This window comes from Mycena indigotica (genome assembly GCF_014461135.1).
Source record: "Mycena indigotica strain 171206Taipei chromosome Unknown Mind.scaff0009, whole genome shotgun sequence".
Lineage (NCBI taxonomy): Eukaryota > Fungi > Basidiomycota > Agaricomycetes > Agaricales > Mycenaceae > Mycena > Mycena indigotica.
The window spans coordinates 2,476,990-2,500,289 of NW_023503008.1; the positions used below are offsets into that span (position 1 = coordinate 2,476,990).

The following is a 23,300-nucleotide window of genomic DNA, read 5'->3' on the forward strand; positions in this document are numbered from 1 at the left end:
GAGCAGCTCGGGGGCAGCAACTCATTTTCACCTCTTTCGTTTCCCAGTTCATCTCGGGGTTGTGTTTCTTGAGCCAGGAGTATCCGAGTATCAAATCCTGTTTCCCAAGGTGGTTTACAGCTAGCTGAACGCGTTCGGAGTGTCCGTTGTACCGTAGAACGAGGTCCGCAATTTGGCGAATAGACCCAGCATCATTGGGGGTACCGTCGACATTGTAGACCGGTATGGGTACTGAGAGATTTCGGACTGGCACGTTGTTTCGGTTGACGTATTCTGTGTCGATAAAGTCCGAAGTGGCTCCGCAGTCGACCAGACCTGAGAGGGAGAGCTTGAGCGCGTTCGCAGTGGACTCAAGTTCGAGAGGAAAGTGGAGTGAGTTAACCCCAGGAGCGGCAGAGATGGTATAGCTGCCAGGTAGCTTTTTCTCCCAGGCAAGTCGGCGAATCCAAACGGGGGGCTTCGGAGGGGGCAGGGGGTGTGTCTTTCGTTTCAGGCTCGTTGTAGGGCAAGGGACACTGCGGGCAATGGAGCATATTCCGCCCTGGAATATGTTGAGAATATTATGAATATTCCAGGCTGTATTCATTCCATTTTCTAGGCTGGAATATGACAGGAATATCCGTGGAATATTCTCAATTTTCTCACCATCTGCCAAGTATATGACAGCCCGGAAAATGTTGGGCAGATCCGTAGAATATTCTCAATCTGCCACATGTTTTCATTCAATATTCCGGCCTGGAATATATCACATGTTCCAGCCTAGAATATTGTGATCAGATTCTGGGACTATCATTGATTGGGATTCTGATTGGGATTCTAGATATATATATATATTACCAGCATTTAAAGTCATCTCTCCATGCTTGGACAAGTACAAATTTAAACATTCTTTCATATTGACCTAATCAATTTACAGTCAAAGTCTACATAACCCATAGCCAGGATAACCCATAATGCCTGATAACCCATAGGTTTGGGTAGGAACTCACCGATATTGAATTTCTTGAGCAGCCTCCAATAGGACATATGTGTGTGGCCAACACAGACAGCAGGGCAAGGAAGTAGCCAAGCTCCTTCGCTAACAAGGCATCCCTAAAGCCGTTAACCTTGCCTTCACGAAGATATCACCACATCATCACATTCAGCAGCACACTCCGCCTCCTCCTTCACGATCGAAGTCCGCAGTCCCTTGAAGAGAACAGCAGATAACGCAAACGAGAAGCCGGTGTCGAACGAAATACCCATGAGACTGGGTGAGCACGAGATCAAGACTGTGTCGACACAGATGCATGTCGGAACAGATTCCCGTATTCCTTCGAGTGTGACCGAAAGCAAAGACGCCGCTTATGAAGCAGGGCACGAACGCACATTTGGGAGCCGCAATGGGACTCTCGTCAAAGTTAAGATATGTGCAGACCGCAGCGAAAAGCTGGTAGCCCCGCCGCGCAAAGCTCCTCATCGTTGACAGACACCTTTGGCTGAACGAATCGCCTGGAGGAGATCATTAGAAAATGAATTGAAGTCGAGGACAAGGACAAGGATGAGTACACCTTCACGATGGCCTCTCTTGACGCCGAAGAGAAATACACAGTTGCTCCTTGTTGAGACCGTCGAATGATAAACTCCTGCGTGTCTTGGCCGATTGAGGACACATTATACACGTCGCTGACATCCGACTCTGTCGCTTGCACGTCAGTCCAGGAGAGATGGGTTGAGCCCCGAAGGAACGTTATTCGGAGATGCGTTTCGCCAACTAGCATCGAAGTTGGGAAGCGTGACTGCTGCAACCGCATCGAAATATCCGCGAATTGGCTGCCAACCTCCGCTTCCAAAGATGCTGGAAGGGAACAGATCAGCATTGGCCAGGGCAGATAAGAGGAAGCATACACGGGTACCCAAGTTTATCAATCACCTGTTGCGGTACATGCACACAAAGTTCGATCACCGACGCAAAGTTATAGAGTCTTCACATGTATTTCTGAGTAAGGGTGTTGAAGATACAAGATAGGGAAGATATTGGGGAGGGATGACGGTTGAGAGGAACCTCAGGTTGATGCCGTCCTGGACACAGGCGCCGCCCAGCGACGCAAGGAACATACTGAGGTTTTCATACGCAATGCGTTTTTCCTAATACGGGTCAAAATGCAGGAAGCGGGATGTTATTAACGACGCACCTTGACCGCATGTATAGTGTCTTCCCTGGTCTCCGGCGTCGAGTTGGCCTCGTCCAAGTTGTCCTTGAGCAGATTGTACAAATAAAGCCATCGATAGTAACCCAACGGCAGCCGGAGACATGGAGGCGCACCAGAAAGCAGGTCGCAGCGGTCACAGCAAGTGCGGCCCGCGTTCTTCTTGCTCACTGGGCCCAGCGACGAGGGCCAGTTTGGGTAAACCCGTCAGGGCGGTCTCGAGCGTGGACGGAGAAGGAGGTGCAGAAGGCAGCTGCCGCGGCGGCCAGCAAGCTATACAGGGAGTGCGGCCCGCATGCTTCTTGCTCATTGGGCCTAGCTAGCGACAAGCGGCCCGCTCACGGAAATGCGTCGGGGCGGGCGGGTGGTCTCGAGCGTGTTGGCAGTTGGGCAGAGAAGAGGTGACAAGGTACAGCCTCACACGGGCACGTGCCCGTTGACATCGGACCGCCATCTCCGATCCTCCCACCCGCTGAATCGGGCCCTGGCTCGAAACTGCCATCCCTCACGCCCTCAAAACTCAAGGTGGAGTCTGCGCACTGCCGCGAACGGCGGGCCAACCAGCCGCACTCAGCACTCTGGGGAGTCCGACGCCAACTTAAAAGCCGACATTCCAGGCCGTGCAATTTCAAGCGAATCTGCTATCGAGGAAGCAGACGACGGAGATGACATCAGTGAAAGCAGTCCAGAATACCCATAAAGCACGTACCGTAAGCGTGGAGGCTCGTAAAGGTCTGTCGAAGGCGTCGATATTTGGGAGATGGGTGTCTGGGGTGTCGAGCCAGCGGAAAGAGGTATTGCACTGCAGGTTACGAGTGAGGAATCATTAGGCGGCCCAAACCTGCTATATATCGTCGAGTGAGTGAAAAGACAAAGATAAAAAACAATACTCACAGCCAATCCTGCATGTCCGATGCATAAATCGCTGGAGCGGGAGGCTCCTGGGCCGCATTGAACTGGTCTGGAGCGTTGTTTGTGGGCTTGGTGTTGACACGCCGAGCTCGATTTTTGCGGTGCCGGCTGAACTTTGTGCTGGGATCGGCAACAAGGGAGATTTCAGTGTCCGCCAGGCAAGTGTAGCATTTACAGGTGTACTCCTGAGCATTTGCAGTCTTGTCATCGTCTGACTTGCTTGGAGAACGTTGGCGAATGTGACGAAAGCACCGACCTGTTGGTTTGACGGGCGCGAGAGCGGGATTGAGGTCGCACGATTGTGTTGGCAAGCCCGATGAGCGCGCAGTTGTGAGATGTCTATAGCATTCACGACAACCCCAGCAACGAATGCGCTTGAGACCCAGCTGTGAGGCAGCGCAATGGCAAACGACAAGAGCTGCCAGAGAGAATGTGTCGTCACAATGTCCATTTTCGTGGCAGCAGCGCCGACGTTGGTAATTTTGCGTAAAGGCCAAGTTGTCGTGATTATTAGGTGGTCCGGATACTGCCGATAGATGGGTGTTGTTGGCTGGTGCTTGCCGTCGATGGCCCGGGTATCTCTTGGGCGGTGGGCAAAGGAAGGGGCTGCTGCCAGGAGATTGTCGGTTGATCGAAGCAGGTCAAAAAAAAAAATGAAGTCACGACATTTGTAACGGAACGCGGAGTCTGACTCTGACTTTGGTGAGTTGTCGGATTCAGTTTGCCTCCGCGCTAACTTCTCCTTGAATAGAGTGCAATACATGGCTTACTCGGCAATAAATCGAACTATGGCCTAGCTCCGAGAAAAAGCAGCAAAGCTTGGCGCCGTGCGGTTCCAAAGCCTGGTGTGGGCAAAAGAAGACCCAATATCAGCTATGGAGATATTAGACATGTCGATATGGATGCTCAGGCCACGCACCAGGGCGTCCAGACGCGTTTTACGCGCGATTCCCCTCCCCAAACAATGCTGCATCCCCTTCATGAGCATTTTACGTTTTCACGGCGTTCACATGCACTGCAAGCTAGCACAATCCCCGTAGTAAGCATGTTGAAGAGTTGGCAGTGAAGTTCGGAGCCTTCGGCGGGTCGGGAAACGAGGGCATGGCGATGGATCAAAGCTGTGACGTGACGTGACGAGCACCGTCACGCGCATTCGTGAGCGCCGCACCACATTGCACAGGGCACTCAGATTCAATGTTATGCATATATGACGTCCATTAGAGTCTACTTGTGGTATGTGTGAGGTTTTGGCCCTTAATTATATATCCCAACGGGACAAACTTCAATTTTGTTTTAAGCTGTTTTAAGCCATTTGTCACAAGCACCTGACTCTGTTTGGTCACAACGCAACACGACGTGTTTTCATGAGCGCGTGGCACGCTTTGTCGTCTTCAGACTCTTCCCTTGCGTTTGCCGGTGTTAACCCAATAACGTAGCCCTCATGCGGGGCCAGTTCTTTGGAATAGGTTCTTGGGAATGGCAGTCATATGCATCACCCTTTCATTACAGGGCACAATGACGAGCGGTGCGTTGACCATTTGTACAGCTGTCTGAACCTACTGCCATCTGCACAAGTTTTCCCACCACCAACATCCCACGGCTGAGCCGATTCATGTGCGTACTAAGTGCTCATCTCCTGTCTCCTCTTCCCAGCTCTCACTGGCATATCATTTCAGGTCTCGAGAGGCACATTGGCCTGTTCCTCTTCACCAACCTCATCATGCCGAAGCTGCTCGCCACTGGCTCTCTCGATTTCACCCCGCGTGGTGTAGGTAACCGTCTTTCAGCTGTGCACGGTTAGTAGATGTCTAAGAGAAATGCACTGCGACACACCGATTTCGCAAACCATCCACGCTTCATGTATCATGGGTGAAGCTTCTGCAACACTTGGCGTTCGTTGTTTCCTCCTCCAAACCGCTGAAGAGGAGTTCTGAGCCAGCCTCAACCTCGCCCCCGCCATCCGCGCAAGTTCTCCCCGCCAACGTCCAACGTCCACACCCTTGACGTCAACCTTGCCTCGCTTGCCGCTGTCCGCACGGGCGCAAGGCTGCGCGGTCGCGTTGACATCTGGCATGTCGATCTCACATGCTCGCACGTGTTGCGCGTCTCCTTGCCTCGCACCTCACCAACGGCCTCTCCACTAGCCCAGCCACCCTGGGGTCGTCCTAGCGGCTGAGTTCAGTATCGATTTGATGGGTTTCGAGGGCAGTCGTGATGTGGGAAGCGTTTCGGGATGTTTTGGAAGACCTTGGCCGATCAGCCAAGGTCTCGCTTGCTGGAGGGAGGTAGTTAGCATCCTCAATGTAAAATGTTAGCACACTGAGCCAGATTCTCATTCGGTGCTTATGGTTGAGTTACCGCCGGCGGCCGCAGCTGAGTAGTGTGCCATTCGCGACCAGAGGCAAGATGAGACACGGCTGTCTTGTCCGTGCTGGACTGCAAGCGGGCTCGTCGGTGAAGCGAGCGGGTGGGGATGGCGGAGGCGGGAGAAGTTGGTAAGCGACAGTGTCCGAGTCGGCGTCGGGTTAGAACCCGAAACGCTGGTAGTTGTCGCTTACGTGCATGGCCCTGAGCCTTTGCGCTGGCATTGCCTACTGCCGACCTTCAGGCATCGCTACTATATCGAGTGAAAGATCGTGTGGGAGGTTGCCGTTGGACTGGCATAAGTATGACCGCTCCAGTCGCAGGCCCATTTCATTTCCGTCTGGCCCACATACCAGTATAGCTTCGGCATGTGTGTCGTCTGGCAGTGTCGTCTGCGGCAAGCCCAGAGTTTGAATGAGCCCAGTCACAACAAGGTCGATGGCCCAGTTCTCCTCGTCAACTGATAGCCAGCACTGCCCAGCAGGCGTGTTCTGGTCAGAAAAGCTACATATTGGGATCAGCTGGAGAGTGTGAATTTGAAAGAAAGCTGTACCGTGAAAAATATAAGCACACGCAACGGCAGCAATGGTGAAATGCTCTGTGAAAGGTCCATTTTATTTCGAGGTATTTAACTGGGTGGCTGACCATCAAGGGCATAACGGAGGAAGCCCATTGGTGACAAGTCGTCTACCGTGGCACGCAATATGTCCGAAAATTAGTAATTGGCGCTGGTATGACTTGCATTGGGTAAGGCGTCAGCGTTGTCGACGGCCGCGGCTCAACTTTGGCTCAACTACATCCACACTGGCATGAGCTCAACTCAAGTTGGGCTATGCGGAATCGCACCGAAAGAGAATCGCGACCGTCTTCGTCCCGCTCAGGCTCGAATACTCTGCCTCCTCCTTCTCCAATGCAGCCTGACAGTAGTAGTAATCGTTAACAGAAGAATGAACTGGTCATGCTTAGTCAGAGTCTTCCAGTTAGACTCTGACAAATCATCGTGACTCTTCGGGTCACAGCGCCGGGGGTTTCTCTCACACTTTCCACAGCCACCACGACCTCGACACGAGCCTGACGACCTAGGAAAGAGAGGACGGGCGGATGCAGCGATCATTGCCCGACCGGATCCCCGCATTCGTGCAGCTGCTGTTTACAACCACCCATGAACAACATGGTGTGTAATTGTGGATTTGGAGCGTGGGTGGGGCTGATGAGAGGGCAGGTTATCCCAGCTTCCAATCTTCTGCTGGTACAATGCCCACGTCCTTACGCCGCCTCAAAATGATCAGAGATCTGAAGGGCTGGAACTTGAGCTTGAATGCTCAGGCTGTCTGGTCCAGCTTTATAGCTTGCTCCTTTTGTGTGTGTATTTTGTTCTTTGTTAACTTGGATATTTCTCAGACAATTTCCGTGTAGTCCACCTAGAGCATCAAGCTCTTCACTGCCCGCAAAGTCACTTCTCATCTATAGTGTCTCTGCCTGTGGCGGCAGCACCGATATTCATCCATCCACGACTATCATCTATCAGCTTTTGTATGGCGTGTCTTGTCTCAACCTGGCCGTTGCAGTGTGCACAGCAGCAGAGAGCAATGGCGTATCGATCACCACCCACTGCCTCTTCTTGGGGCGCCTCGATGACGCAGTTGGATTGCAAGGGTTGATAGCTTGCAACTGTCAACCCTTGCAATCCAACTGTGTCATTGACTTGGGTCGTTATCACTTCTACCCTGTGCTACTTGCCCATTGTGTCCAGCACTTAAAGCTATTGTGGGTGGCCGATAGATAGCTGCACATCCAGTCCTTGTCACGTGACTACTGCTTGTCACATGCACTACTGCTTGTCATGTGCACGACTGCTTGTCATGTGCCCTGCCGCCCTTGCAGGTCTGGTGAGGTAGTGGAATAGGCTGCCAGGCAGCAAGGAGGAGGTGCGCAGTAGCCAGTCTCAATATTCCATGCTGAACTTTGTGTTAGTCCAAAATGTCCCATCACTGAGCTGCTGGACCACTGCCTCAGCCAATGAATTTCGATGTCTGTCGCAGCAGCAACAGCACCAATTACTGCCCTGGCTGAAATGGTTATATCCCACTGTGAGTGAGATACTAGTAATCTATATAGTCAATGCTCATTTGATACTCCCTAGTATCTGTATAACTTTCTTGCTGGTTATAACGGGCTTTCCCCCAGCATGACCGACAGTCTGGTTGTATATGGACTGGCCTCAGTACGACCGCTCACGCTGGTTGTAGAGGGCTTTTCCACAGCACGACCGACAGTCTGGTTATATACGGGCTTGCCTCAGCATGACCGCTCCGGATCCCTTGCTGGTTGTAGAGGGCTTTCCCCCAGCATGACCGACAGTCTGGTTGTATATGGACTGGCCTCAGTACGACCGCTCACGCTGGTTGTAGAGGGCTTTTCCACAGCACGACCGACAGTCTGGTTATATACGGGCTTGCCTCAGCACGACCGCTCCCTTGCTGGTTATAGAGGGCTTTCCCCAGCATGACCGACAGTCTGGTTGTATATGGACTGGCCTCAGTACGACCGCTCACGCTGGTTGTAGAGGGCTTTTCCACAGCACGACCGACAGTCTGGTTATATACGGGCTTGTCTCAGCATGACCGCTCCGGATCCCTTGCTGGTTGTAGAGGGCTTTCCCCCAGCATGACCGACAGTCTGGTTGTATATGGACTGGCCTCGTCGACCGCTCACGCTGGTTGTAGAGGGCTTTTCCACAGCACGACCGACAGTCTGGTTATATACGGGCTTGCCTCAGCACGACCGCTCCCTTGCTGGTTATAGAGGGCTTTCCCCTAGCATGATCACATCATTGCCCGAATCCTTATTGGACCAGCACCCTCCCCACAATTCCATCCCAGTCCTATGCTCTCATATGTTGACTTGCTGTCTATCCTCACCAACTCCTTGACTATGTTGTTACTTAGTGCCTATCATGGTCTACCATTTACACATACACTACTCAATATTTTCTTGTAGCATTCTCTCTCTCCCTCTTTTTATCTCGTCTTCCTCTTCCTTCGTGGTTTTGACTTAACATATTCCAGACTCGGTGCCATGGGTACTATATCTGGGGAGTGGGCGCTGTTTGAGTTTGTGGTGGAGCTAGAAACTGGTGAGTTTACTCCTGACCACGCCAACACACACTTACTTTCCCATAGCGCAGCCAAGTTCAACAAATTGGCAGGTCCTGCCCCTTTGGTCGGCATACTTGATGATTCCACTTGTTCGTGATTTCTTAGCGCTGACTGGTGGGGCGGAGTTTGGTGCTGGATCACGCTTTGTGAGTTTCGCTGCATGTCTCTGGGTGCACCGCGACAAGACCTTGTTAGCTCGTTGCTGGGGTTGGGGTTGGTTCTGAGCTGGCTTGGTTGGTTTGGTGAGTATAGCTCGCCCGCCTCGAATCACAACTCACCTGGCATAGCACACGTTTACCCGACTCGTTTGCGCTGATGGAGTTGCCCGCTTGCGCAAATTTGGGCTCAATGGTGGACATGTCAACTCTGGGCTAATTTCCCGTGCCTGTAATGCGACTTACCGAACAAGAGACCCGCTTCCCTGACTTACCACGGGAATGAAGTTTGCGCCCGCACGGTAAACTTTGGGTGTTGTTTATGCAGCGTTGTTGTTGCCCTCTACGACAACCAAGGTAAGTTTGCCATTGCTTTCGATATCTGTGTTAACTTACCAGATTTGCAGCGTCATCCCCGGATGGTTGGCCGGAGCGGACTTGTGAACGGAGACGTTCCAGATCCGGGTGAGTCGGGCTTGTTTTCATGGCGAGGACTCTATGGCTGGTTTGATTCGGTAAGTCTAGCTTTCCTTGCCTCTAATCACGACTGACCTGACAAAAGACCCGTTTTCCCAACTCGTTCAGCATTGTGCGACGGACACGACTCGTTTGGCAGCTTATAGTTCCCCTCGCGATTGGGGCAAGACAATGCGCTCAGGTTCTTGCGCGCGCACTATGACGACAAGGTCAGTTTTATAGTCTTTTCAAGTTCTGAGTCCACTTACCCAAGGTCGGACTAGTTCAGGCGTATCCTAGCCGTTCTCGGAGGGTTTGCCTTTGCTGTCACAAGCTGTCTTCGCCGAGCGGGACGAGGAGCGGTATAATCGGTGAGTTCGCAGCCGTCTGGCCGCTTGCAACTGCTGACTTGCTCCAGACAACAATTTCCGGGCCTGTTTTCATGGCGTGGCGTGAGGGAATTGGAGGGCCGGAGTTGCTTGCCGTTTTGGGGACTTGATTGTGTTGCGCGCATTGGGGTTCGCGCTAGCTGGGCAGAAAGCAACAAGTAAGCTTGGCGCCCGTGCTGAAATCACTACTTACGTCGGTTCGCAGAAAGCAGCTTACCCCTTGTTGCCGTTTTTGTGAGAGATATTACCTCTGGTACGAGCGGTGGTTCAAACGATGAGGGCGGTGACTGTTGTTGCCAAGGTCAGCGCGGAGGGAACGAGTTGGCGCCAGTGCTCGCGCGGTGGTTTGGCGGGAGATGGTGCTGATATTCCGCTGGTTGCGGTTGATGGGGAGAGCAACGGCATCGTTGTTACTGCTAGACTTGTTGCTGTTCGCCGAGCCCGTCCGGGCGCAGCCAGCTGTCTTGTTGGCAGGACGGGGCCGACTTGTTGCTGAGGCAAAGTAAGCTGCGTGCCGCTCACGCCAGTTGATGAGCTAGCGCGCCGGGCGATGGGTTTACTTGTCGCTGTCGTTGGCCGCGGTTTGTCGGCTCACGCGGAGCTAGCTGTCTTGCTGTAGTGTAGTTGTCGCTGACTGCGAGCGGCCTGTGCCGCGCCACTCAAGTGTGCCCTCATTGTCGTTCTAGAGCTTGCCGCCAGCGACGTTGAGGTCAGAGGCCGTGGTTGTTTCTGACAAGTGGCTGTGGATCGGCCAACGGAGCCAAATCGGGAACCCGCCGGCCCGTGACCAGCTTGAGCTTTTCCTTCACCAACTCTCACGGACGGCGGAGAGTCAACATCTCTACCTCCCACACTCGATTACATGGCTGCGTCTGGTTGCCGGGCGATGGCTCTTTTGCGCTTTCTCCGACAATTCTGCCAGTGGGATCGGTTGTTGGGACATCATCTCAGTTCTTGCAGGTCATGTTCGGCCTATCGCCATTGGTTTCCTCCCTGGTCGAGTGCAAACAGCGCAACTCGAAGTTCAGTCTTCAAGAGTCGTCATTGCGTTAGGGCTCGGACCAGAGTGAGCTCGTTCCCTCCAACATATTCTTTCTGTATCAACCGCTTTTCAGGATGTCTGCGGTCCATGTTGTAACCCTGCAGAGTTCCTCCGCCAATAATTATTCGTTTTGTGAGCTAGCCTGCATAAACAACTCTTCGCACGTCTTACTCCTCTCCGGAAAGTTCATTGGCTGCGCTGTCTATCATGGAGACAACATCCCTAATCTGCTTGATTGGGAAACACAGACGCTGGTCGGATTTGCAGAACCACCAGGTGGATTAGACGTGCATGGTCGGAGGGTTTGCTTTCCACCTGGACAGATCGGTAGAACCACTGACAAGAACTACAGAGTGTGCCACACAACATGCTATTGTTGGAAAACGTTCTTGTCGTCGCTCGACATATCGGTCTTGAGATATATTCGGTCCAAGATTCGCTGTCCTTCATCAAAACCATTCAAATACCAGTCATCTGGGAAATTTCGGCTTGTCAACCTACAGCTTCTTCTCTCCGTTTTATGTTTGTTTCTCCCAGAGGAGTTGAGGCCTTTGACGTGGACCTCCAGAGTTTGTTCGACCCAAGTATAACCTCCGTTTCTATTCATTGCCTCGCGCAAGTCCCACCAGGTCAGGAGAAGACTCGTCTAAAGACTCCATGGTACAATCTCTGCGTTGGACATACGGGAACCCGAGCCCTGTGGATCTCAGTCGCATCATCCTCGCCAAGTTGTCATTATCCCGTGCCCCTTTTCGTCTCTGCTACATTTTCACATTATGATGATGACTCTTCCTTATTCAAATGGACGTCGGGAACTGACGCTGATCCGGCTCTTTGGGCAGTTCCTGTCGTCGACTTTGACGAGGACTTGGGAGTGACAGTATTCGGAAATTGCTTTGGCGAATTGGCGATATATGACCACTGCGGAGTGGGTCTTCCCCAATGCACGGCTTTGGATATCCCACGAATAGAGACAGTGTTGGCATCACGAACTTTGCCGCAGGTATTGCTCTCCATATCTTGTTTCGCGTGGCTTATCTTTAGTCGGGGCTGTGGTGTCCTCGCGGACAGTGCCGGCTGGCCAGGTGGTGAGGGGCTCGTTCTCCGCAAATCCTTTGCTTACCTCCGTTCGGTTCGTTGTATTCGACAAACAAAAAAAAACACGTAGTCGAGTTCCCCTAATACTATCCGCACCCTGCGTAAGCCTGATTAGCTTTTGTTTGTTTGTCTCTGACCGATGTAGTTGGCACTCTCATGATGTGGACAAGATTCAGCAACATGCCAATCTGTGTATCAAGGAGACTATGAAGAAATTGGCTGTCGACGGATGGGCTTCCGACAGTGTCAAGGTCATTGGTGCGTCACTATGGTACTATGTGTTTTATCGGCTTACTATACTGATATACAGACTTTTTTCTCCTGACTACTCGGTGAGCGCTGCTTGTCGATCCTTGAGGCTTGAAGCGGACACATCACATAACGGACCCGGACCCGACTTGCCGGCCACGTTCCCACGCTGCTGCCTCCTCGCCTCCCTCACAACCGTGTCTGCCTCCGTGCCCGATGCTATGAGGTCGAGCAAAAGGCCCGCCCCTTCCTGCCGCGTTTCCCGGAGCTGACGCTGGCTCATTGCTGGGCCCAGGGAGCAGATGCATTGGAGTCGGGATAGTGAGTGTGAGTGGTCTTCTACTGCTGTCGCTGTTTCTAGTCTGCGCGGAGTTCCGTTGTTGTCGCCGAAGAAGCCCGCTATCTTCATCGTCACCATCCACTCGTCACCATCCACTCGTTCCGCCACGCCGGTCGCCGTCATAATCGAAATCGGAACCATCCCAGTAATTGCCATTGGAAGCAATGGGCGGATCCGAGTCAAGGCCACGAGTTGTGGGAAGCAACGAGCTCGTCGAGCATGCATCGTCGTTTCTAGAGTCTCGCGCTGGAGCCCATCTTTGGTGAGCTCCAACTCGAAATCTTCACATATCCCGCTTGTCGTGGTCCGTGCCGTTGGCGTAAGCAAGCCGAGCTTCAGGGCTGTCCGAGCTGGACCTCTCACTCGCAGGAATTGCCACGCATTCTTGAAGATGTTGCAGCCAGCGTCAAGTCGAAGTCGGGTGGAGAGTGAATGACAAGGAATGCAACCCGGATCGCGGGCGCCGAATGTGGTTTACCAAGCAGGAGGAGGGGACGGAGCTGGTATTCGTGAAAACAGTGCGTTAGATGTCTTGTCTGTCCTCTTTGCGACAACTTCTACCCTGATATTCTTTATCCTCGCCCCATTCTGCGCACTCGTCCGCGTGCTGACGCTGCCCAAAAACGATCGGCTACCACCGAAGAAATCGAAGCAGGAGATGCTGCTGCCAAAGCTGAAGACTCCGACTATTAGTCGGTACCAGATGAAGATGACACCATCAAAGGCATCCCAGATTTCCGGCGGCCCTGAAGAACCTTCCTGCTCTTGCGGAGCTCATCACAGAGCGTGATGCGGAGGCCGCGGTAACATCCTCCCTACCGACACTGTGTGTATTCCATTGTTGACTGTGTTCTGTAGGTGTCTGGCGAGGAGTTCACGCCATTTGCGAGAAACCTGGCCTATCAAAAAGTCAGCGTTTGTGCCTCCTCGACACGTTCAAAAACACTGACCTGTTCCAGTTCATCCATCGCTGCCATTCGCTTTTTAGTTTGTTTGTTCCAAGTTGATCGGTCTAAAGCAAAATGTCAGCGACGACATACTTCGGGGTACTAGTAAAATCCTACCATCCCATTTTATTGCTGACCGTGTTGCGTAGGTTTTGCACTAAAACGTGGGTTATTCCCTTCAAATCTGCCGTTAGTTAAGTGCTATGTTTGTCATTTGAGACGCTGATCGTGTTGCAGTGGTCAATGACGATTCAGGATGTTCTATCGCTGAACTTGATCGTAACTCGAAGTGTCCATTCCGGCAAGAAGGTTCATGAGTTCGTCTTGCAGGTCATCCCAGTGGAGGAACGCTACCCCCTGCATTACGGCTTGAACAACTGCAACCCTCTTGGTTTCGGGCCGGCTTCCCCAGACCGCATTAACCATAACCTTACGGCGCACTTGCGGCTTGTAGTTGGCAGGACGGCGGTCGCGGTGGGGAGTCTGCAGAGCAGGAATCCGAGTGGGATAAGGTGTGGGGCAGCGATTGGGGAGAGGACGGTGTCAGGGGAACCTCCCTTTCGGCCCCTCGGAGACGCCTCCGATTCCGGTCCGACTCCGGTTCCGTCTCCGGTCCGGCCCTCCATCTCGCCCGCACAATCACCGATCCGTCAACGCCCTCCCGACGGTCGCCCTGGGACCTCGCCTGCGATGCCGCCCAAGCCTTCTGTGCCCGACAGCGGCAGCTACGGACAAGCAGTATATAGTCAGCTACCTAGCAGGCGGACCCTTAGAGTTTCTTCTCTTTGGATCCTCCCCTGCTAGGTCAGCTTCATTTGTATTCGCTTACCAATGTTCACGCTTTGGATCCTCCCCTGCTAGGACCTTGATCTCAGGCCTCCGGGGTTGCCCTTACAGCAGAAGAAACTCTCTACGGGATCAACCGGACAAGATTGCCAGGTTCGGCGCTGACTCAGGCTCGGAGTACGAGTCCGTTCCGCCCTCGTCACCGCCCCTGCCACTTGTCCCCTCCTCCTCTACTCCTGTGGTCCCTGCACCCGTCATGCCGTCCGGAGTCACTCCTACCGCAGACGCCCGGCTGGACTCACTCGAGGCGAAAATCGATAGCCTAACTGAGGCCCTTGCTTTACTCACCAACCAGGCTTCCGCTGCCGCTGCCGCCGCTAATAATGCTGGCGGACCCCAAACACCATCGCCGGAGACGTCGATTCCGACTCCGACTCCGGTCCAGGGCGACTCCGAAGCCCTTTTTGGCGACATCAACCTCGCCTCAAAATTGGTCTTGCGACCAAACCCCCCGTTCACCTTCAACGGCGACCGGAAACGCGGCCGCGCGTTCCTCTACGCGGTCCGCACCTACGCCCGCCTTGCCCCTGAGGCCTTCGTGGTCAACGGAGAGGCGAGTGAGGAAAAGGCTGTCCGCTATGCCATGTCGTTTATGGCAGAAGGACCCGCTCAGCAATGGGCGGAGCGCCACGGAAGCAAAGCCCCGTTTCCGTTTCCGTCCTGGGGCTCGTTCGTTTCCGAGTTTCGACTCCGGTTCGTCGAGGAGAATGAGCAAGATCACGCTCTCTCCAAGCTGGAGACTTCCGCCTATCACATGGGTACAAAGGATGTCTACCAGTACACCGACGACTTCGAGGACCTGATGGACCTCGCCGGATTCGAAGACGCGCTGGTCAAGGTGACCAAGTTCCGCCACGGACTTGACCCCCTGATCAATAACGGAATCACGTCCTCGAACGACCCCCCGGACCTCCGGGATTACCTTAGCTGGCGCACCCGGGCCTTCCGTCAATACGAGGCCCTGGTCCGGGCCAAGCTGATCAAGTCAGCCGCCCCCAAGACGCCTGGCGGTTTGATTCGGACTCCGTTTCCGGTCAACCGCATCCCGGCTCCGGCCCCTTTCCGCCCGGTGGCTCCGGTCGTGCCACCCGCGGCCCGCGCCCCCGCTCCGGCGCCTCCAGCTCCCGTCCCTATGGAGTTGGATCGCACCAGGGCTCGGGGTGCCCCTCGTCGCGCCTGCTTCAGGTGCGGCGACCCAAACCATCTCGCCGGGATTGCCCCTCCCCGCCGATGTCCGCTCAATGGACATCCTCGACGAGGTGATCCAACAACTCGGTGACGAGATGTTAGCGGAGTTGATCGCCCGCTACACGGACACAGCTGCCCTGCCGGAGACGGCAGCGGAGTCGATGGCCGGAGAGGATTTTGTCCCCCCGACGAGTGACTGGTGTGCCCTCGTTCGCGTCTATAAATCGTTTTGCCTCTTTGTATGATGAATGCAGTTCCTTGCCCTACAATGAGCCCGAAACGAAAGACACACCCTCTCCTGCCCCCCGCCTCGACTCCGTCTCCGACTCCGTCTCCGACTCCGCCCGCGACTCCGGTCATCGTCCTCCGCCGCCTCACTGCCTGGGAAAAGAAACTGCCCAAGCAGTACACCGTTGCCGCTGCCCCTGGGGCGAACTCCCTCCACCTCCCGTTAGAGCTCGAGTCCACCACCAGCGCTGAAGCTCTCACTCTCTGGGCTTGTCGACTGTGGTGCCACCTCCGACTTCATTGACACGAACTATGTTGCTCGGAATGGCATTCCGGTCCGCACCCTCGATCAGCCGATTCCGGTTTTCAATGTCGATGGCACCCCCAATGACGCTGGCTCCATCAAACAGATCACGGACTTGGTCCTGCGCTACAAGGGCCATGCCGAACGAGTTCAGCTGGCCGTCACCCATCTTGGCAAGCAAGACCTCATCCTGGGGTATTCCTGGTTGCGGAAACATAACCCAGAGATCAATTGGGAAACCAAGGAGGTCAAGATGACACGGTGCCCCCGCAATTGCTCGACCTGCCGTGAGGAAGCGGCGGGTCGAACGGACCGAGTGGCGGCGACTCCGGTCGCTTCAGAAGCGTCTCCGCTCCGGCCCGTTCCCCTCGGTCTGCGCCATGGACCTTTCTGGGTCTGATGACGGAGACGATTCCGTCTCGGTGACGACTCCGGCCTGCCTGATCTGACGCCGGACTCCGACGACGACGATGACGATGGTCAGCTTGAAGATGGTGACCGCATCTTCTACACCTCGTTCCGCCCCTCGGAGGAGATACGCTGGCAGTACTGTCTCGCAACGCCTGGCCGAAGCCTTCGCCAGGAACTCCGCCCCTCCGCCCTCCGAGATCCCGGACTGGGCTAAGGAGTTCCAGGACGTCTTCAACAAGGAGTCCTTCGACACGCTACCGGAGCGGAGAGCCTGGGACCACGCCATTGAACTCGTCCCCGACGCTAAGCCCACCAACTGCAAGGTGTACCCCATCTCGCCCCTCGAGCAACGCGAGCTCGACGCGTTCATCGAGGAAGGGCTTTCGACGGGCCGGATTCGCCCCTCCAAGTCTCCGATGGCGTCTCCGGTCTTCTTCGTCAAGAAGAAGGACGGCGGACTCCGCTTCGTCCAGGACTACCGTGCTCTCAACGCGATGACTGTCAAAAACCGGTACCCCCTTCCGCTGATCAACGACCTCATCAACCGGCTCAAAGGCGCTCGTTACTTCACCAAACTCGACGTCCGTTGGGGCTTCAACAACGTCCGGATCAAGGAAGGTGACGAGTGGAAAGCGGCTTTCCGGACTAACCGAGGCCTGTTCGAGCCCTTGGTGATGTATTTCGGCCTGACAAACTCTCCCGCGACGTTCCAAACGATGATGAATGACATTTTTCAGGACCTCATCCTCTCCGGAGACGCCATGATCTACCTTGACGACATCTTGATCGCCCATTCCGACCTCCGGAAACACCGGCAGATTGTCCAGGAGGTCTTACGGCGACTCCGGGAGCACAAGTTGTACCTTCGAGCGGAGAAGTGCGACTTTGAAAAATCGTCAATCGAGTACCTCGGAGTCATCATCTCCCACAACCACGTCGAAATGGACCCCGTCAAGGTCGCAGGCGTCTCCGCTTGGCCGACTCCGGAAAACAAGAAGGACATTCAGCAATTCCTTGGGTTCGCTAATTTCTACCGCAGGTTCATTCGGGACTTCTCGACCCTCGCGCGCCCTCTCTTCCTGCTCACCAAGAAGGACCAGCAGTGGACTTGGGGCGACGCGGAGGCCTCCGCGTTCCAAGCGATCAAGGACGCGGTCACCTCGGAACCGGTCCTGGCGATTCCGGACGACGCACGGCCTTTCCGACTCGAGGCGGACAGCTCTGATTATGCGACGGGGGCGGTTCTTTCACAATCCGCCCCGGACGGGAAGTGGCATTCTATTCCAAAAGCTTAAATGATGTCCAGCGCAACTACGAAATCCACGACAAGGAGATGCTCGCGATCATCCGCGCACTCGAGGAGTATAGACATTTCCTCGAGGGCGCCGCGCACCCTGTCGAGATTTGGACTGACCATAAGAATTTGGAGTACTTCAGGAAGACGCAACACCTCAACCGGAGACAGGCCCGGTGGTCTCTGTACCTCTCCCGGTTCGACTTCACGCTGCACCACAAGCCTGGCCGCGATATGGGTCGGCCTGACGCCCTCTCCCGGAGACCCGACCACGGAGTCGATTCCGACAACTCCGACGTCGTCCTTCTGCGGCCTGAACTCTTCCACGTCCCGCACTCGAGGGCGTTTCCGTTTCCGGTCCCGGCTCTGAACTCCTCCGTGACATCCGTGATGCCCTCTCCGGTGAGCCTGACCTGGAGGAGCCCGTCGCACTAGCGGCCCGGCAACTTCTTAAGGTTCAAGGTCAAGCTCGAGGCCCCCGCTCCTCACGTTCTGACGAGTGGGCCGTCTCCGGCGGTCTTCTCCATTTCCGAGGAAAGATCGTCGTACCAAAAGACAAGGACCTCCGGAGACGCATCATTGAGCTCTGCCATGACACCCGAGTCGCCGGACACGCAGGTCGTTTCAAGACCCTGGAGTTGGTCTCCCGGAACTACTGGTGGCCTCAGATGTCTCGCCATATCGGCCGGTATGTTGCGACCTGTGACTTGTGCTGTCGCACCAAGGCACTCCGGAGACTGCCCCACGGAGAACTGCACCCCACGGAAACGCCTCCGGAACGCTGGCATACCGTCTCCGTCGACTTCATCGTAGAGCCTCCCGAAGCCCATGGGTACGACGCGATCATGGTCGTCGTTGACACCCTCGGAAAGCGCGCCCACTTCTCAGAGTGTCATACGACGGTTGATGCAGTAGGGGCAGCCCGCCTCTACTACCGGAATGTCTGGCGGCACCATGGGACTCCAGAGAAGTACGTCTCCGACCGCGGCTCGCAGTTCATCACGGACTTCACCCGAGAACTTTGGCGTCTAATCGGCATCAAGCCCGCCACGTCCACCGCGTACCACCCGCAGACAGACGGTCAGACAGAGCGCGTCAACCAGGAGCTGGAGCAGTACTTGCGGATCTTCACCAACTACCAGCAGGACGACTGGGATGAGCTGATTCCGGCCGCGGAGTTCGCCTACAACAACCACGTTCACTCCTCCACGCAGCAGGTCCCCTTCATGACGGACACGGGACGGCTCCCGCGCATGGGCTTCGAACCCGGAGTCCGTTCCGCCAAGGAGTCAGTGAACGAGTTCCGCGACCGGATCGCTACTGGTGTTGCTGAAGCCAAGGCCGCGCTCACTAAGGCCAAGGAGGAGTACAAGCGCTACTACGACCGGAGACGGACTCCGTCTCCAGAGTTTAAGGTTGGCGACCGTGTTTGGCTGGATGCCTCTGACATCAGGACGACTCGCCCCTCGGAAAAGTTCTCCCATCGCCGCCTTGGACCGTTCAAGATAGTCGCAGAGATCAGCAAAGGTGCCTACAAGCTCGACCTCCCTCCGCGCTACTCGAAGCTCCACCCGGTCTTCCCCGTCGTCAAGCTCGAGCTCGCTCAGGACGACCCCTTCGACGGACGCCCCGGCTACGACCAGCCCCTCCGGACCTCGAGGACGGAGTCCCGGAGTGGGAAGTAGAGGAAATCCTGGACGCAAGGGTGAGGTATAAGCGGCTGAACTACTTCGTCAGATGGAAAGGCTACGACGCATCGCACGACCAATGGGTCCGCTTCGACCGCGTCTTCGCCCCGGAGAAAATTGCGGAGTTCTATCGTAAGTACCCTGGCAAGCCACGACACATTGCCTCCGCGACCTTCGACTTGATTCCGTTCCGGTCTATGCGTCGGGACGCCGCATTCAAAGGGGGGGGTGATGTCAGGGGAACCTCCCTTTCGGCCCCTCGGAGACGCCTCCGATTCCGGTCCGACTCCGGTTCCGTCCACCCGTGGCTGTAGCCTGTTTCAATCATCCCCGGGAACTGCCAGAAAATCCGATTCCATCATCCCTGTGTGTTGCCAGGTCTCTGACAACACTCGAACCCCACCCGTTTCCGTGCTTCCTTGCCGCTGATCTCCGAACTCCGCTTTATCCTGCAGCTTTGATATCATCATTACGACTGATTTGGTCCGAATCATACAATTTTAACATTGTTCTCTACATTCCCTCTGCCATAAATGTTCCCTCTAATATTTCCCGCTCCTCCTCTGCTGCCCAATGACGGACAGCAGCTCCCATTGTTTTGTCCCACTCCTCTCGAAAGCGCACTATAAATTCAGTATGCAGGTACACGTTACGCAGCGCATAAGCTCGGATTCCAGCCGCCGTCGTTCCATCAACGTCTGAACGAACCGTCGGCTCGTTTTTGCCATTCTGAAGCCTCCTACTTCAATGATCGCATGACCCGCTTCATCTCCTCTCGCAACAATTCAACCTCCTCGTTCCAGCGTTCCTTCCGTGCACGTGCTTTTGCCCACTCGACACGCATAGCTATGATACCACGTTCAACCGAAAGCAAATGGTCAACAAGCCATAGTTACTCACAGTCATGAAGTTCAACCCCGTCGGCCTGCCCGCCTGCTGCCCAAATCCAGGAAATTGGCGCCGTCTTGGTTTTCTTTTTTTGCAGCAGTCTCCTCTCTCGTAGGTCGCGATCCGTCTGCTGTTCGTAAGCTTCTTGCTGCATCTTCGTCACTCTCGATTTCGATACGAGTGTTCAAATGGGCCTTGTCCAATTTTTGAAACTCGGGAGCGTAACGTTTGCCTTTGAGGTGAACGAGAGCCTCGTAGCCTTCAGTATATTTGGCAGCGGCCTTCGTTACACCTTCTTCCATCCGAGCCATTAGAGTGACGGAGCGTTCTTGCACGTTGCCCCACCATGTTTTCCCCCGAAACCAAATCATGTGTTGCTTCGAATGAAGCCTCCCTCGTAAGGCAGCCAGTGCATCTGCACACTGTCCCCGACGCAATTTCGCTCGGTCTCAATCAAGTCCGCCATGCTGACTTGTCGACACTCTTCCGCGGTTAACTGTGACGGAAGATAAAGCTTTTGCGTTTTCCGGTTGCGCGTCCTCCGCGTCCAATTTATACCGCTGCGTCGCGAAGACCCTGAACCCCAGGCATGTAAGTTAGTTGAAGTTTTTCGAAGGTGCGCATTTGTTTGATCAGAGATAGACGTAATTCTTGTATCTGGCTCGCTTGATCTGCTGACTTTTTTGCCTTCAGAGCAGTCCGTATACGACGCCTGGGGATAGTGAATAGAGTGTGTGGAATGAAGACTTTGACATACTGGATGGCCTGAAGCTGCATACCCGCTCTGATGAACGCTGTTATGGTCATTTTACCTTCCAGCAAAGGTTTGATTCCGGCTTGTGCATCTTCCACCTCAGCTCGTTTCAACTCTTCACTTATTTCGCGTTCACTAGGCCCGGCTGTCGAGACAGGTCATCAATGCTACAACAGGTATTCAACGTCATGCATACCGAGCTTCCCACCCTGGACTTCAAATGGATTCGTCTGGGTGTTATCCTTATACCAGGCATCCATCATCTTGGCCCATTCACGGCCCTTTTTTTTAGGAACGCTGTCGTCCAGCTCCTGGAATTCAATGCCCTGCCTTTGACGCTCTGCTACAGCGACAATCAAACGTCTTGCAAGTGTCCGCCCTTGCAAATAGTGAGCTTAAACTCTCAAAGAAACCTTAACTGACCCATGCTCCTGTTTTTTCTCAAAATTAATCAGGTCGATCTTGTCCTCCAGGACATCATGACGGGCGCCTTCTCCCATTTCCTTTGTCGACCAACTTGCGGGATTGAGTAGGCTCCACAAACGCTCGGTGCTTTCCCCATCCGTCTTTCCAACACCCAACAAGTACCTAAGCGCAAACTGAATTCGACATTTGGGGTCATGAGCTTCAGCATGCCAGACCGGCAGTCCGTATTGCAGGCGAATACGGTCCATTCGGTGAATATCTCTTCGATATCCACGCCCGTTGTCTTCATTCGTGCGACGCGCTCAGGAAAGTATACTTGCCAGTGACATACGATGTCGTATGCAAGCAAGACCCACAGAACTTCCTCGTCTGACAGAGTTGATAGCACGGTCCAATCCACGTTTCCATAGCTGGCACAAAGAGTTAGTATCCAAGTTGTTCCTGGCATCAAGCAACTTGCCGTTCTCCACGTTGAAGGTCTCCCATCCCTCGACGACGCACGAGGCCGTGCCGTGCACAGACACAACCAACTACGCCAGAAACTCTCAGGCCAGTGGTCAATTTGGTCTCCTTCTGCAAAAGAGCAGCAAACGCAGCACAAGCCTGGACCTGAAGTATCGCATTAACATGGAATAGATTCGACTAGAGCGCACTGACATCTTTTTCGTCAACGAGCGTTTTGATATGTTCTTTATATGGTCCAGATCGTGAAGTATCCCAAGCCATCGGTCAACGCCGGATCCATGCGTTCTCCAGCACGAAGCTTGTTCTTCAGGCGGAAATTGGCATCGAATGCCAACATGAGCTTATACAAGTATCTGCACATTTGTTGGTCAAGAATAGTTTGATTAAATAGCTACTCACGCCTTCGACTCCGGAACCTTGTCCCATCCGGAAGGCAAGTTACGAGAAGCATCTGGGCATGCCCAGCAACGCACAGCCAACGCCCCTGGCGGCGTAGTTACAATTCCATTGGCTTCATGCCCGCGACCTCCACGCTTCATCATTTTAAGATAGCTGTGACCGAAAGTAACGCGACGATCTGGGACCTTTTCCAGTCCGGTTGAATCCGTCAACTTCTCCAACGTGCGCACATAGTCTTGGACATTGATGTTTGCGATGGAGCGCAGGAAGCGAAATGTCTCCAAAACGTTGAAGGTTGCACAGGTCGCAGGGTTTGTTGTCGTGGCCGGATACCACGCATTTCGAAGCAATTGTCTGACGGGGTCGAATCCGAACGGATTCACGCAGCCACAGTACTGCACGTCCAAAGTAAAAATGCCATTGACATCGATGACCACCAACGGTCGACGGTTACTGGGGAATGGGCATGGGGCACCGTCATGACCAAGTTGATAACAGCCCGCCAAACCACGAGCTCCATGCTGGATGGGTCCGGCATAAAACAAGGAGGCCTTCGTCCAGAAGTGACCCGTCCATTCCTAAACAAGCTAGGTAAACAAGTAACAAAATCGGTGAAGAAATAAATACCTGCAATTCATGGAGCGGCAATTTCTGATGAGCGGCTTCCACACAGGTCTCACAATGGAGTCCGTCCCCACATTGCTTGCAGCGAAAAAAACGGAGCCCCGTCTCCTCCATATGATTGGCTTGACAATTCACACATTCTTGGCATGCGTTAGGGTTTCCGAGACCGTCTCTTCGTAGCATTTCCTCCAGAAAGAGAGCCGTCAGTGGTTGCCACATTGCCATAGGATCGTCCTAAGGGAATGAGCTTCTGTATAAAGTCGTAGTATCAACCGACCGATGCATAACGTTTTCTCTTCAATGTCGATTCTTCTTCCAGTTGAATCTCCAACGACGACACAGTATCCACCAGCTCTCTTACGTCCTCCAGTTGCGCATCTGGGAATGGCATCCAGTCAGCGAGTTCAGGTTGAGTTTCAATGACCTCTTGATTAAGGCGAGCCTTTTTTTTAGGCGATGGATTTGTCTGCTGGCTCAGCACGCGCT

At 54.2% G+C, this 23,300-nt stretch overlaps 2 protein-coding genes across 2 annotated transcripts; both read right to left on the reverse strand.

The window, feature by feature from the left end:
* Positions 1-20,169: 20,169 nt before the first annotated feature.
* MIND_01061100 (CxC2 domain-containing protein) lies at positions 20,170-21,574 on the reverse strand (the record flags this gene model as incomplete). Its single annotated transcript, XM_037367191.1, has 6 exons — positions 20,170-20,568; positions 20,619-20,642; positions 20,705-20,858; positions 20,904-21,045; positions 21,097-21,263; positions 21,324-21,574. 6 exons carry the CDS (start codon positions 21,572-21,574, stop codon positions 20,170-20,172), a joined length of 1,137 nt encoding a protein of 378 aa, XP_037216585.1.
* A 443-nt stretch (positions 21,575-22,017) lies between these two features.
* Positions 22,018-22,710, reverse strand: MIND_01061200 (CxC2 domain-containing protein; the record flags this gene model as incomplete). The annotated part of the gene is made up of 3 exons (XM_037367192.1): positions 22,018-22,144; positions 22,191-22,585; positions 22,645-22,710. 3 exons carry the CDS (start codon positions 22,708-22,710, stop codon positions 22,018-22,020), a joined length of 588 nt encoding a protein of 195 aa, XP_037216586.1.
* Between the last annotated feature and the right edge of the window lie 590 nt (positions 22,711-23,300).